The sequence below is a fragment of the Geotrypetes seraphini genome, chromosome 19 (genome assembly GCF_902459505.1).
Source record: "Geotrypetes seraphini chromosome 19, aGeoSer1.1, whole genome shotgun sequence".
Taxonomy (NCBI): Eukaryota; Metazoa; Chordata; class Amphibia; order Gymnophiona; family Dermophiidae; genus Geotrypetes; species Geotrypetes seraphini.
In genome coordinates, this window is record NC_047102.1 from 364,587 (window position 1) to 379,947 (window position 15,361).

The following is a 15,361-nucleotide window of genomic DNA, read 5'->3' on the forward strand; positions in this document are numbered from 1 at the left end:
CTTCGTTGGCTGCCTGCCGGACAGGCGGGTTTGGCTCCCGTCTGTCCGGCCAACTTCCAAAGGTACGGGGAAGGGGGGTGGGGGGGTCGGCCAGGGGGGTCGCGGGTCGGCTGGGGGGGGGCGGTCGTTGGGGGGGAGGGGGGTTTGCGTCGAGGGCAGGAGGGCCTGGGATCCCTCCTGCCCGTAATGTAGTGCGGGGTGGGGTTAGGGGGTCGCCGTGGCCAGGAGGGTTTGGGCTCCCTTCTGGCCCAACTACACAAAGGTACGGGGAAGGCGGGTGGGGGTGTCGTGGGGGTCGGCCAGGGGGGTCGCGGGTCGGCTGGGGGACGGGCAGAGGTTCTTGGGGGGGAGGCGGTCGTTGGGGGGAGGGGGTTTGCGTCGAGGGCAGGAGGGCCTGGGATCCCTCCTGCCCGTAATGTAGTGCGGGGTGGGGTTAGGGGGTCGCCGTGGCCAGGAGGGTTTGGGCTCCCTCCTGGCCCAATATTGTTGGGGAGTCGGCGGTCCTTCGGGGTGGGGGTGCGAGTGGTCCTGCCCGGGGGGGGGGGGATGTATCGGACGTCGGGGGGGGGGGGCATCAGGCTTTCAGGATGGGGACAGACCTTCAAGGGGGGACAGAACTTCAAGGGGGGACAGTGCACGGAAAGTCAGGGGGGTGAACGGAGAGTCGGGACAGCGCACGGAAAGTCAGGGCAGTGCACGGAAGTCAGGGGGGTGAACGGAGAGTCAGGGCGGGCGAAAGGAGCGTCGGGCATCATGCGCGGTATACCCGTGAGCGCGGTATACAAAAGTTTTTGTACATATCATCGTGATTTCTGCGCGCTATACCCGTGTGCGCGTTTTACACGGGTGCGCGTTATTTGCGTGAAAATACGGTAAGTGGTATCCAATTACCAGAACTGGAAGTCTATTCTCTGGGTCACACAATTCACTCCATAAAGTGGGGTTAGGGGGAGGGTATTACTACTCACCCCTGCCAGACCAGGCTCCTTAGGGTTACTGCTAGCTAGCCTCACAATTGAAATCTGAAGAGGCGACACCTCTGCATTTGAACAGAGGAAGATCCATGGACCAGACCCTAGAAGAAATACCTAAGCCAATGCTCAACCTCAAGAGATGCAGATCATTGACTGGGGGGGGGGGGGGAATTCTACTGCACCAGTCATCCTGCACCATATGCTGGAGGCAGAGAAATTCCAAGAATATTTCTGGCTCTATCACCTTTTATATTGATATCAAAAGAATCTTGAAGTCTCTGCCTCCATCTGCTGATAGGGGGACATAACTCCATCAATTTAGGAATAATAATTAAAACAACTATACACCTAGGCAGACAGGTTGCTGCTCTATTCATATTGGGATATCACCACTTTCAATCAAACCTCTGAGTTGCTCAATTTCTTAATGAAGCCTCTTCATCACTGAGTAATTGCTGAGCAGCAGACCTTAAGCTCTTTATCTCAAACATCCTACACTCCTTGCTCTAGCATCACTTTCCCATGCCATTAAAGTATCTGTCAGTCTCTCAATCCTGATCTACCCAAGTATGATCCAGAAAGAATCCCCTCCTTAACCTAGTTGCTGCCAGGGTCTCTTCTGCAGGACTTCTGGGCTAGCAACCCAGACCTACAGCTGTAAGAATCACTGCTGATTATCTCTAATCTCCAAGTCCCAAAATGAAGATGAAAGAACACAAAGGCAGATAAAGACTCTATGGTCCATCTACTGTCCCTTTCTCTCCCAAGCTAAACTAAACTAAGCCTTAGGTTTATATACCGCATCTTCTCCACTGAAGTGGAGCTCGACACGGTTTACAGAGTTTAAAAAATATGGGAAGAGAGAAGAGAAAGAGTTTACAAAGCATAAAAAGAGGGGATGTAATCAGGAGAAGAGATTATTATATGCTAGAGAAAAGCCAGGTTTTCAGTTGTTTTCGGAATAGTTGGAGGGAGTCCAGGTTCCGCAGCGGGACAGTGAGGTCGTTCCAGAGGCCGGTGATTTTGGAGAGGAGTGATCTACCCAGTTTACCTGCGTGGAGGATGCCGTATAGAGAGGGGAAGGATAGTTTATGTCTGTGGGCAGATCTGGTGGTAGTTGGTGTCGGGGAGAGGAAGGATAGAGGGATTAGGGGCGGAAGGATGCCGTGAATGATCTTGAAAGCCAGGCAGGAGCATTTGAAATGAATTGTGGAAAGTACTGGGAGCCAGTGAAGATTGGTAAGTAGAGGGGAGACGTGGTCATATTTGCGTTTAGCAAAAATCAGCTTAGCAGCATGTGTTCTGGATAAGCTGGAGTCTGCGAAGACTTTTTTTCGTTAGGCCTAAGTAGATGGCGTTACAATAATCGAGTTTGGATAGGATGATGGATTGTACAAGGACGGTGAAATGCTTTTGGTGAAAATAGGATCTAACTTTCCTCAGCATGTGGAGGCTGAAAAAACAAGATTTTGCCAGGGAATTCAGGTGATCGTTGAGGGAAAGGGAGGAGTCGATAGTGATGCCAAGGACCTTGCTTGAGAACTCAAGGTGTAGAGCAGGGCCTGTGGGTAGGGTGAAGAGGGCGGGCAGGTGGGCTAATTTTGGGCCGAGCCAGAGTAATTTTGTTTTTGATTCATTTAATTTCATCTGTACTGAGAGGGACCAGGCGTGAAGTCTCATTATGCATGATGTGATGTTCTCTTGGAGGTTTGTAAGGTTTGGATCTGTTTCCAGGAGGATGAGGATATCGTCTGCATATGTGTAAATTGTTTCAAGGGGGATAGTTTAAGGAGCTTCAGGGAGGTCATATATATGTTGAAGAGAATAGGGGATAGGGGAGAGCCCTGTGGAACACCACAGGATGGTGTCCATGAAGCGGATTTGGAGCCGTTTGTGTTGACAATGTAGGAACGATCGCGAAGGAAGTTTGAGAACCACTTTAGGACAGAAGAGTCTATCTCAATCTCGGAAAGTTGGTAGATTAGTATGTCGTGATGCACGACGTCGAAAGCCACAGAGAGATCAAACTGTAGGAGAACAGCAAATTTGTTTCGGGCGTGTAGTTGTTGCACCTTTGAGATTAGGGAAACTAGGAGGGACTCGGTGCTTAAATTGGGCCTAAATCCGTATTGGTAGTGTCGGAGAATGGAGAATCTCTCTAGGTAAGAGGAGAGCTGAGTGGCGACTATGGTCTCTAGAAGTTTTGTTAAAAGAGGGATGTTTGCTACGGGGCGATAGTTCGATGGTGAGGAAGGGTCAAGATCGGGTTTTTTCAGAAGAGGGGATAAGGCAATGTGTCCCATTTTGGTGGAGAACAGGCCCGATAGTAAGACTTTGTTTATGAGGTTAGTAAGGGAAGAGATGGCCTGTGTAGGGATTTTTTCGTAAAGGTAGGATGGGAAGGGATCTAGGATGCACTTGCAGGATTTAAGTTTGAGGCAAAGTTTAGAGATCTGGGTCTCGGATACAAGTTCGAATGTAGTCCATGATCTGTCGGCAGGGATAGCGTCGGAGTCTTTCGGGGGGAGAGAGTTGTAGGAGATAGCTGAGGGAAACGAGCTCTTTATGGTAGTGATCTTCTCGTTGAAAAATTTGGCTAGGTCATTTGGAGATGGGAGGGGGGGAGGGGGCGGAGTCATTTTTAGAAGTTAGGTTCCGTCAGATGTGGAACAGTGTACTGTTTTGGTTTTTTGACCTGGAGATTTTGTCTCCATAGTAATTCTTCCTAGCTTTTTTTAGTACGGAGTTGAAGGATTTGATGTTTTCTCTCCAGGATTGCTTATCTAGGGGGGATTTTGATTTTTTCCATCTCCATTCCAGGAACCGACATTTCTGTTTTAATTCTCTGTGGTAAGGGAGGTACCAGGGAGCCTTGTGAGAATAGGAGATGGTTTTAGTGGTTAGAGGGGCAAGGGCACGGTACGTGAATTCGGAAAGAGTCACCCAGTTGTGCCAGATTGAGTCAGGGTTCGTGTGAGTGGGAAGGGGAGGGAGTTTGTTGAGAAACTGGGACCAGAATAGTTCATTTGAGATCTTTTTGCGGTAGGTGATGGAGTTTGTGGCACGGGTTGGGGTATCAAGGGCTGACATGAAGACAGGAAGGCAGAAAGAGCCTAGGAGGTGATCCGACCAGGGGACATGTTCCCAACGGGTCGTATCTGTGGAAGTTTTATGCTCAGTCAGGTCAAGAAAGCTAATGATGTCAATGGAGTGCCCCTTTTCATGGGTAGAGGTGGGCGGGGAAGCAGTGAAGCCTAAGGAGGTGAGGAAGTCTTTGAACTCAGTTGAGTCATTGTTGGTGTTGTCGTCTAGGTGAAGGTTTATGTCACCTATGATCAGTAGTCTTTGGAATTTTAGATAGGCCTTTGTTATGGTCTCAAGAACAAAGTCAGAGGATGGGTGGGCGGTAAAGTAGCAGGATGCCTAATGGGCTGTCTTAGTATGAAAGCTCTTCTGCATTTTGCATTTCCCTGATAGTGCAGCTTGGTCAAAATACTATGAAAGAACCACCTTGAGCAACTACTGAAAAGATGAGCTAAATCCCCAATATTGAATGATTGTTAACCACCAGAGAACACTAATGCAATAAAAATGTTTTACTTTAACCTTTTAATCCCCAACTACCAGAGGAAAACTCTTCATTGCCCTTATCAGACTTCTGACTAAAATTGCTGATTCTACGAGTTCTAAAATAATTTTGAAAGAAACATGTTAAATGCAGAAAATAACTTCCTTACCTGACCTCTGACACTGCCAATTTTGGTGACATTTGCTGTCACATTAGTTGCACTGCCTGAGGTAACTGGTCTCAGGAGTGATCTTTTATTGCCATTATTTGTATCCTGGGACGTTGACGGAGACTTGCAAACATCCATAATATGAAAACAACATTTCACGCTGTAATACAGAAGAAACAAGAATGTTTCATATATTAGTTTCAACAACAGCACTTTACTCAGGAGGGGTTAATATACTCAACAGCTACAGGATATATAATATGAAATATGCTGCAGTATAAAGACGCTCATTCCTTGCTTTTTTAAAAATAAATTTGATCCAATATAGCTCTACTCCTGTGGAGATGATGCGGTATACAAACTTAAGGTTTAGTTTAGTTTAATATTCAAAACCCTCTATTTATCAGGATAAACAGCAATTTACCAAAATATAAATTTTTGACTGAAAATTCTTCTATTCCCACTAGTCATTTTTAAGATAAACACATATACAATCAGCTTCCAAATGTACACAAATAATTCCGACTCCCACACAAATTCCAGCTTCTTCTCTTTGAAAATATACATGGGCTGAAGTATCCATATTGAACTGCAGCACAGCAAGATATCCAAGCTTAGCAACTTAGAGGGCAACTTCAAAGCAGGACGCTTATGCTGTGGAGGTGCAAATATAAACAATATGTATGCTTACTGGGTATATAAATATGCGCTGCTAGCGTCTACTTTCTTCTGTATAAGAAGTGTTTGATGGTATATATGCATGCACAAAAAAGGTTTATAAAATCACTCTTTAAATGCATACAATGGAAAATATGTTTAAAAAGCTTATCCACAAACTTATTTACATCAAAGTCATTAATGGGTTCTCTTGTTTAAGCTTAGCGTATGCCCATAAATATAAATCAGGACGTGCAGCATTTAGAGCCCGATTCTCTAAAAGGACGCCGATCTGGGCGGCCACCAAATGTGTGTCCTTTAGAGAATCAGGAAACCACACCTGCCTTGAGCATCAGTAGGTGTGAATCAGATGCTTATATTGTAGGCATCCTTCACAGCATGGATTTTTTTTTTTTTTTAAACATGCACCCCGATTGGCTGGTGAGATGGCAATAAGACCCCTTAGTGTGCGCTAATTCTGTTAGTGTGCTAAGCTTTAATAAAAGGGCCCTAAGTGCCAATTCTAAACTAAATTTCTTCTCTTTATTTAGAAATCTCCTCAAAACAGAAAATCAAGCCATCTTCTTGAACATAATGGAACTGTGTATAAACAAGGAAGAGCCTTACTGGGTCAGACCAATGGTCCATCTAGCCCAGTATCCCGTCTTCATAGAGACCCAAATAGTAGCATGCCACCGATCCAGGGCAAGCAGTGGTTTTCCCCATGTCTGTCTCAACAGCCGACTATAAACTTTTCATTTAGGAACCTGACGAAACCTTTTTTAGAACTAGCTACATTAATCGCTCTTATCAATGCTCTGGCAATGCATTCTAGAGCTTAACTATTCTGAGTGAAAAAGATTTTTAAAATATTTCTTTATTTAGTTTTATAGCCTGTCTTCCCCAGGAGCCCAGAATGGGTTATGACGATACGTACACAGTAGTTTACAGGATCGATAACATACGTGACATGATCAGTATATACGCGCTACAGAAAATTGCAACAGGATGCGATAATAGAAGTTATGGAAAGCTAAGAACACACGTGCTTTGGTGAATCTAAGAATATACAAGCTATTTACAGTCTCAGGGTGGCATCTACACGGAAGTAGTAGATAAGAGCACATCAATGGCTAACAGAATCCGATGCCCCACGTTATGGAGCATTGAGTCTCAGTTGGTTAAAGTTTGAGACCAGGAGTGAATTGGTTCTAGAACAGGGGTGTCAAAGTCCCTCCTTGAGAGCCACATTCCGGTCAGATTTTCAGGATTTCCCCAATGAATATGCATAAGATCTATTTACATGCACTGCTTTCATTGTATGCTAATAGATCTCATGCATATTCATTGGGAAATCCTGAAAACCCGACTGGATTGCAGCCCGCGAGAACGGTCTTTGACACCCCTGTTCTAGAACAATAGCATCTAATAAACAATTTACTTGAGTCCAAATTGAATTTAAAAAATTTTAATACAGGGACAATAATAAAGTAAATGGTCCAATGCCCCTGCTTCCAGATTACAATGCCAGCATCTATTAGACTTAGAGCTATCTAATTTTTGTAAACGAACAGGGGTCCAAAACGCTCTATGCAACAAAAAGAACCAAGTTTGTCTCATAGATGCTGACACTGTACATCTCATTCTCCAAGACCAAATTCGTGGCCACTGAGATACAGAAATTTGCTGCTTGATCTCAATGCTCCAAATGTCTCTAAGACCATTTTTTGGTTTTTTATTCATATATCTAGAAAGTAATTTATACCACATTGCGGCTTGATGTCCCAGGAAATCTGCTTGGAAGCAAAGGAACTCCAAACTATATTGATTACTCAGATTTTTCCATTCAGGGAACCCCACCTGAATAGCCTGCTTCAGCTGCAACCATTTAAAACTTTGTGATTTATTAAGACCAAATCTATGCTGCAATTGTGAAAATTCAAGCAGTTTACCATCTGAAATAACATCATTCAGAGTTAGAATACCTGCAATAATCCAGTTTTTCCATAAGATTTTAGATCCACCAATTTGAATCTTGGAGTTTATCCATAAAGATTGATTTGTTGATTTACTTATTGGAATAGGTGTTAAATTACTAATATATCGCAATGTTTTCCATGTGTCTGATAAAATTCTGTTCTCCTTATTTATTCTAGGCAATGTAATACTAGGAGCATGAACCAAGTTTAAAGGAAACAAGAGACGCCATTCTTTTTTTTTTTTTTAATAAATCTTTATTCATTTTAAATTTTACAACAAGTGTACAGAAAATCATTCATATAATATACAATTCCACCTGAATTTCTACAGTTCTCACAGAAAAAAGTTTAATCCCACCATTCTAAATATAGCCAATCCGGGGCATTCTCCATGAGTTCTGGTAGGATCCAATACATACCCTGACGTAAAATATAGGCTTGATGATACCTATAAAAATTAGGAAAATTTACCCCACCCTCCTCAATTGGTTTTTGAAGAGATACTAAGGCAATTCTAGGCATTTTACCTAGCCAAATAAATTTCGTAAGAATACCATTAAGCTTTTTATAAAAGGATCCATGAAAAAAAATTGGTATCATACTCATTTGATAGCAAACCACAGGCAATATCATCATTTTAATAGTTTGAACTCTCCCCCACCGAGAAATGTGTAAAGGATTCCATTGCTCACACAACTCTGTAACTCTTTTTAATAAAAATTTTTCATTCTCTTTAACTGTGTCGTCCAAATTATTTTTAATCTTAATACCTAAATATTTTAATCCATCATCTTTCCAAATGAATAAAAAGGAATCAAACAATCCTTTAGAACAATGCATATTCAAAGGAAGAATTTCAGACTTACTCCAATTTATTTTGTATCCTGAAAATTTTCCAAAAGTATCAATCAATTCCAGCAAACATGGAATGGTAGTTTCTGGATTTCTTAAATAAAGTAGAATATCATCTGCATAAGCTGAGACTTTATATTCCCAGTCAGAATGAGAAATACCCTGTATCCCCTTTGCTTGCTGAATGGATAATAATAAGGGTTCTAAAACAACATCAAACAGCAAAGGAGATAGAGGACAACTTTGTCTAACCCCTCTCTGCAAATTAAATCTTTCAGATAAATTATTATTAATATTCAATCTTGCAGAAGGGGAGCTATACAATGTTTTAATCATTTGTATAAATCCAGGCCCTATACCAAACCAATCTAATGCTTGATACATAAATTTCCATTCGACCCTATCAAAAGTTTTCTCTGCATCCAAAGATACAGAAAAAGCCGGATGATTCATTTTTTGGGTTAAATTTAACATATGAAACGCTAATCTAGAATTGTTAGATGAATGTCTTTTAGCAACAAATCCAGTTTGGTGCATATCAATAATGTAAGGGAGAGCCTTAGCTAAGCGCAAAGCCTATAACTTAGCTAAAAGTTTACCATCCACATTTATTAAAGAAATAGGCCTGTAGTTTGAAACCAAAGTAGGATCTCTATTTGACTTAGGTAAAACAATAGTTAAAGATTCAGCCATAGTACCTGTAATGCAACCATTAGTAAGTTGTGACTGATATAAATTTAACAAATGAGGTAAAATAATAATTTGAAATGCTTTATAAAATTCTATCGTGAAACCATCACACCTGGAGCGGATCTAACTCTAAGAGACTTCAACGCTGTTTCTAATTCTTTTAGAGATATAGGCTCTTCTAAACTTCTTTTTATATGAACAGGAACTTTAGCACCAATAATTAAGTTTAAAAATTCTAAACCATCTTTTTCCCTATCTAAATAAGGCTCAGAAGAATATAGGTTAGAAATTGACTTAATATTTTTTCAATCTGATTATGAGTAATTCCTTTATCATCTTTAATTGCCATATTACTCCTTCTTTTCTTTGAGATAATTTGCCAATAATCTTCCCGCCTTAATAGAATTTCCATAATACAATGTTTGTTTGGTAAACAAATCTTTCCTAATTAATTTCAAAGATAGTTCATTATATTTACCTTTTGCTTTTAAGAGAGCCTGTAAACTATTATGCTCCCATTTATTAATCAATTTAGATTCCAATATTTTTATTTCTTTTTCCAATTCAGAATATTGCTTTTTAAATTGTTTCGAATATAAGCAGAATATGAAATAATAAAACCTCTCATGGTAGCCTTAAGGATATCCCACAAATTTTCCATGAACTATCAACTGAACAGTTAAAGTGAAAAAATTCACTAATTTGTGTTTTAAAATCCTCAAGAAATTTTGCATCCACCAACAATGTATTATCAAATCTCCAAACAGGTCTACAATACTCCTGTTGGTCCAGTTGAAATTCAATCCATATACCCGCATGATCAGATACAATGATTGAATCTATGGAAGCTTTAATCACTTGATGAACTATTTGAGTTGAAACAAAAAAATAATCTATTCTAGAAATAGATTTATGAACCTGTGAACAAAAGGAAAAATCCTGTTCATCAAAATGAAGAATACGCCAAATATCTTTTAAATCACATGAATTAACCAAATTATCTAACCCTAAAGATTTTATATTTTTACAAGGTTTTTTATCCAATAAAGGATCCATAACAGCGTTAAAATCTCCAGCCATCACTAATTTAGAAGCAGCCAGTGGGAGTAACAATCTCTGCAATGTTATAAAAAATTCCTGCTGATTCGAATTAGGAGCGTACACATTAAACAAAGTCAGGGTATTATTTCCCATACTCATGTCCACTTGTAACCATCTACCCATAGTATCTGCTTTTACTAAATGAAAATTAGCATTACATTTTTTGCTAACAAGAATAGCTACCCCTGCTTTTTTACCAACTGCAGGAGCAAAAAAAATTGCTTCACCCATCCCCCTTCCAGTTTTCTTGATTCCGCAAAGTTTAGATGGGTCTCTTGTATGTAATACACGTCAGCATTCTGTTTTTTCAAAAAGGACACTTTCTTCCTTTTGATCTGGTGATTAAGGCCATTAGCATTAAGTGAAAAATTTTTAAAAGACATCATAAAATATATAAATCCCAAAAATATTCTTCAAAATCAAATAAGTAAAAGAATTATAAAATTCCATAATGAACAAAGAAACATAGAAATAGACGGCAGATAAGGCCTACGGCCCATCTAGTCTGCCCACCCTAATGACCCTCCCCTACCTTTCTCTGTGAATAGATCCCACGTGTCTATCCCATTTGGCCTTAAAATCAGGCACGCTGCTGGCCTCAATCACCTGTAGTGGAAGACTGTTCCAGCGATCAACCACTCTTTCAGTGAAAAAGAATTTCCTGGTGTCACCTCGCAGTTTCCCGCCCCTGATTTTCCACGGATGCCCTCTTGTTGTCGTGGGACCCTTGAAAAAGAAGATATCTTCCTCCGCCTTGATGCGGCCCGTAAAATACTTGAACGTCTCGATCATGTCTCCCCTCTCTCTGCGCTCCTCGAGCGAGTATAGCTGTAATTTGTCAAGCCGTTCTTCGTATGGAAGATCCTTGAGTCCCGAGACCATCCGGGTGGCCATTCTCTGCACCGACTCCAGTCTCAGCACATCCTTGCGATAATATGGCCTCCAAAATTGCACACAGTATTCCAGGTGGGGCCTCACCATGGATCTATACAATGGCATAATGACTTCCTCCTTACGCTGATGAAACCCCTTCGTATGCAACCCATGATTTGTCTTGCCTTGGATGAAGCCTGCTCCACTTGATTGGCAGACTTCATGTCCTCACTGACGATTACCCCCAAATCTCGTTCTGCTACCGTTTTTGCTAGGATCTCGCCATTAAGGGTATAAGACTTGCATGGATTTTGGCTGCCCAAGTGCATAATTTTGCATTTTTTGGCATTGAAGTTGAGTTGCCATGTCCTAGACCAGCGCTCCAGCAGGAGTAGGTCGTGCATCATGTTGTCGGGCATTGAATCTTCGTCTGTTGTGCATTTGCCCACTACATTACTTAGTTTGGCGTCATCGGCGAATAATGTTATTTTACCTCGAAGCCCTTCTGCCAAGTCCCTTATAAAGATGTTGAATAGGATTAGGCCCAAGACTGAGCCCTGTGGCACTCCACTGATCACCTCCGTCATTTCGGAGGGGGTGCCATTCACCACCACCCTTTGAAGCCTACCTCCAAGCCAGTTCCCAACCCATTGCGTCAATGTGTCACCTAATCCTATAGAACTCATCTTGCCCAGCAACCTGCGGTGTGGTACGCTATCGAATGCTTTGCTAAAGTCCAGGTACACGATGTCTAGGGACTCCCCAATATTCAGCTTCTCCGTCACCCAATCAAAGAAGCTGATCAGGTTGGATTGGCATGATCTCCCCTTAGTAAATCCATGTTGTCGGGGATCCCGTAGATTCTCTTCATCCAGGATCTTATCCAATTGGTGTTTGATTAGAGTTTCCATTAGTTTGCTCACTATCGATGTTAGACTCACTGGTCTGTAGTTTGCTGTCTCCATCTTTGAGCCTTTCTTGTGGAGTGGAATGACGTTAGCCGTCCTCCAGTCCAACGGGACGCTGCCTGTACTAAGGGAGAGGTTGAAGAGCGCGGACAGTGGCTCCGCCAAGACATCACTCAGCTCCCTAAGCACCCTGGGGTGCATGTTGTCCGGCCCCATTGCTTTGTTAACCTTGAGCTTTGACAGCTCACCGTAGACACTGCTGGGCGTAAACTCAAAGTTACTAAAAGGGTCAACTGAGCCAACCCTTGTCTGTAGCTGAGGGCCAAGCCCCGGCGCTTCTCGGGTGAAGACTGAGCAGAAGTATTCATTTAATAGTTGGGCTTTTTCCGAATCCATATCCACATAGTCTCCATCTGGATTCCTAAGACTTACAATCCCGCCTGAGTTTTTTCTTCTGTCACTGATATACCTGAAGAAGGATTTATCTCCCTTCTGGATGTTCTTTGCCAGAGACTCTTCCATGTGGAATTTAGCCTCTCTGACTGCTGTTTTGACGGCTTTTGATTTGGTCAGGTAGTCTAAGGCTGTAGAATCAATATCCATCTCGAAAAGTTGGTAAATTAAAATATCGTGGTGAATGGCGTCGAAGGTCGCCAATAGATCGAATTGTAGCAGAATTGCAAACTTATTACGCGATTGCAATTGCTGAACCTTTGAGATTAATGAGATCAGTAGAGATATGGTATTGAGATTTGGTCTGAATCCATATTGGCAAGATAAAAGAAAGGAAAATTTATCCAAATATGATGAAAGCTGAGCAGATATAATAGACTAACATTTTAGTCAGTAGGGAAATATTCGCTTTCTATATAGGTCGATAGCTATTTGGTGAAGATCTAAGTAGATCTAAGTCAGCTTTCTTCTATAATGGGGACAGAACAATGTGACCCATCTCTGCAGAAAAAAGACCTGATGATAAGGTAGAATTGATGAGTTTGGTAAGAGGTGAAATGGCCTGAGTAGGAATTTTCGTTAAAGAGCACCAGATGTTAAACAAGGTGCTACTTTGATTGTTGGATCTGATAATTCTATCGCCGTAGAAAATTTTCCTAGCTCTTTTTAATGTTGCATTATAAGACCTACTATCCCTCCATGACTGTCTGATAGCAGGAGATCTTGATTTTTTCCATTTACGCTCCAATGCTCGGCATTTCTGTTTCAATTCCCTGTGATAAGGAAGATACCAGGGAACCTTAGATAGAGAAGCAAGTGAATAATAGGTGGACTCAGAAAGGTTTACCCAATTGTGTCAGTTGACTTCTGAGGCATCAGGCCTGGGGGCAAAAGCAAACTGTTTACGAAAATGGGTCCAAAATTGTTCACTCACAATTTTCTTCCGGAAGGTAATAAGTTTTGGAGTACAAGACTGAGCCCCGAGACATGAAATCAGGAAGACAAGAAGCACCCCTTCCTACTTCTTCTCTCCCTTCCTCTCCTCCACCCCAACAATTCTTCCTCTCCCCTCATATGCAGCAGCTTTCCAACACTCCCTCCCATCCTCCCTGTGCAACAGCACCCAACCGATTCTCCCACTGTAAGATCTGCCATTATCTCCGAGACCTCCTAAAGCAGCAGTGGACGGTCAGCAGTGGCATCACTCTGAATGAACTACTCGCGACCTGCCCCACCAAGGCACAGTAGAGGGAAGGCCTCAGCGGGGCAGGCTGCGGGCAGCCTGATCAGAGCGATGCTGCGGCTGACCATCCACCGCTTCCACCTTTGCTGCTTTAGGAGGCCTCAGAGGCATGTCAGGTCTCACCGGAGGGGTGGGGGACGTGTCACTGAATCGGTGAGTCCGATTTTCTCAAACACCAAATCGATTCAAATCAATTCTCCAAAGTGAATCAGTAGCACTACTATTCAGCATCTTATTCTCTCTTTATTGCTCTGAATTCTGCCTTCTCTTTCCCCTAACCACTATGTACTTTTCACTTACTATTCATAAGCCCCCCTCCCTTTTTTTTTGTTTGAATGTTCCTTGAATTAAAGCCTTTGGGCCATAATGCAGTATATCAAGAACTTATAAACTAGCCAAGAAAAGAGCAACCTGAAAGTTTGAGCTTCGATAACACTGAGCCTAAGATTTCTCTCAGGATATCAGAAAGGCAAATTAGAGAACAGAAAAACAAAAGGAACTTACTGATTGCTATGAGGAAAATCTAATAGGTGCTTCATGTTAACAAAAGGATGATTCAGTGTCTCAGCAGGAGAAATTCTGAGATCAGCATCAATCAGCAACATTTTCTTCAACAGGCTAACAAATTCGCTTCTATCCGCCTTCTCCGCTAACATATCGCTTCCATCCAAATCCATCACCATATTCACCTAAGAAAGAAAAGCACAGTCATTCCTGTGGAATTTAAATTGGTAGAAGAAATCTATGGTGTCAGCTAAAATGAGAAGCACGTACTATATTAGAAACTCAAGATAAGCCTGCAAGATCCTAGCCAATTAGTTTTCTATTAGAAAGAGTGAGAAGGGTTTGGACTAATATCAACTGCAGACAGCCTTAAAGGAACTCTAAATAGTCGCAGCTGGAGGTTCATCTGCAGCAGGTTTGCTTTAATTTTGTTTCGCAATATATTCTAACACTCTTCAGATTAACTAAATTTCTACAGATTCTAGCATTTGCATACAGACATTTCAAACAACATTCCTTTATTACTTGCTTAGCAATTGACAGTGATAATTTGCAATCTAAAAATCTGTCTGGCCTATTACGGTCTCAGAGCATAGCGATAGCAAGGATGCAATAATTGTCCCTGTTATCTATTAAAGATAGCTTGGTCTGAACCATGCGCTTTTGAGCAACTGCTTGCCTTTCACTGGTTTCTAGTTTAAGAACATAAGCAGTGCCTCTGCTGGGTCAGACCAGGGTTCCATCACGCCCAGCAGTCCGCTCATGCAGCGGCCCATCAGGTCCAGGACCTGTATTGTAATCCTCTATCTATACCTTTCTATCCCCTTTTCCTTCAGGAAAATATTTAATCCCTTCTTGAACCCCAATACCGTACTCTGTTCTATCACACCCTCTGGAAGCGCTATTCAGGTGTCCACCACCCATTGGGTGAAGAAGAACTTCCTAGCATTGGTTCTGAATCTGTCCCCTCTCAATTTTTCTGAATGCCCTCTCGTTCTTGTAGTATTTGAAAGTTTGAAGAATCTGTCCCTCTCCACTTTCTCTATGCCCTTCATGATCTTATAAGTTTCTATCATGTCCCCTCTAAGTCTCCGCTTTTCTAGGGAGAAGAGCCCCAGTTTCTCTAATCTTTCAGCATATGAAAGGTTTTCCATACCTTTTATCAATCGTGTTGCTCTTTTCTGAACCCTCTCGAATATCGCCATATCCTTCTTAAGGTATGGCTGTTCTATCTCCATTTTAAATGTTGATGCTAGCAACCTGGTTCCACCCTGGTTAAGGTGGAGCCCACCTTTCTGTAACAGTCTCTCCCTTTCCCAGAATGTTTCCAGTTCCTTACAGATCTAAAACCCTCCTCTCTATATCATTGTCTCGTCCATGCTTTGAGATG

General features: G+C 42.0%; 1 protein-coding gene across 3 annotated transcripts in view; it reads right to left on the reverse strand.

The window, feature by feature from the left end:
* Nucleotides 1-15,361, reverse strand: part of HIPK3 (homeodomain interacting protein kinase 3) — a 125,863-nt gene that overhangs the window by 41,496 nt on the left and 69,006 nt on the right. For all 3 annotated transcript variants that reach the window (XM_033927841.1, XM_033927840.1, XM_033927839.1), the window contains exons 6-7: nucleotides 13,972-14,156; nucleotides 4,712-4,871 (exon numbers count right to left, since the gene is read on the reverse strand). In XM_033927841.1, coding sequence (XP_033783732.1) covers nucleotides 4,712-4,871; nucleotides 13,972-14,156 — 345 coding nt within the window. The remainder of the gene's footprint in view (nucleotides 1-4,711; nucleotides 4,872-13,971; nucleotides 14,157-15,361) is intronic.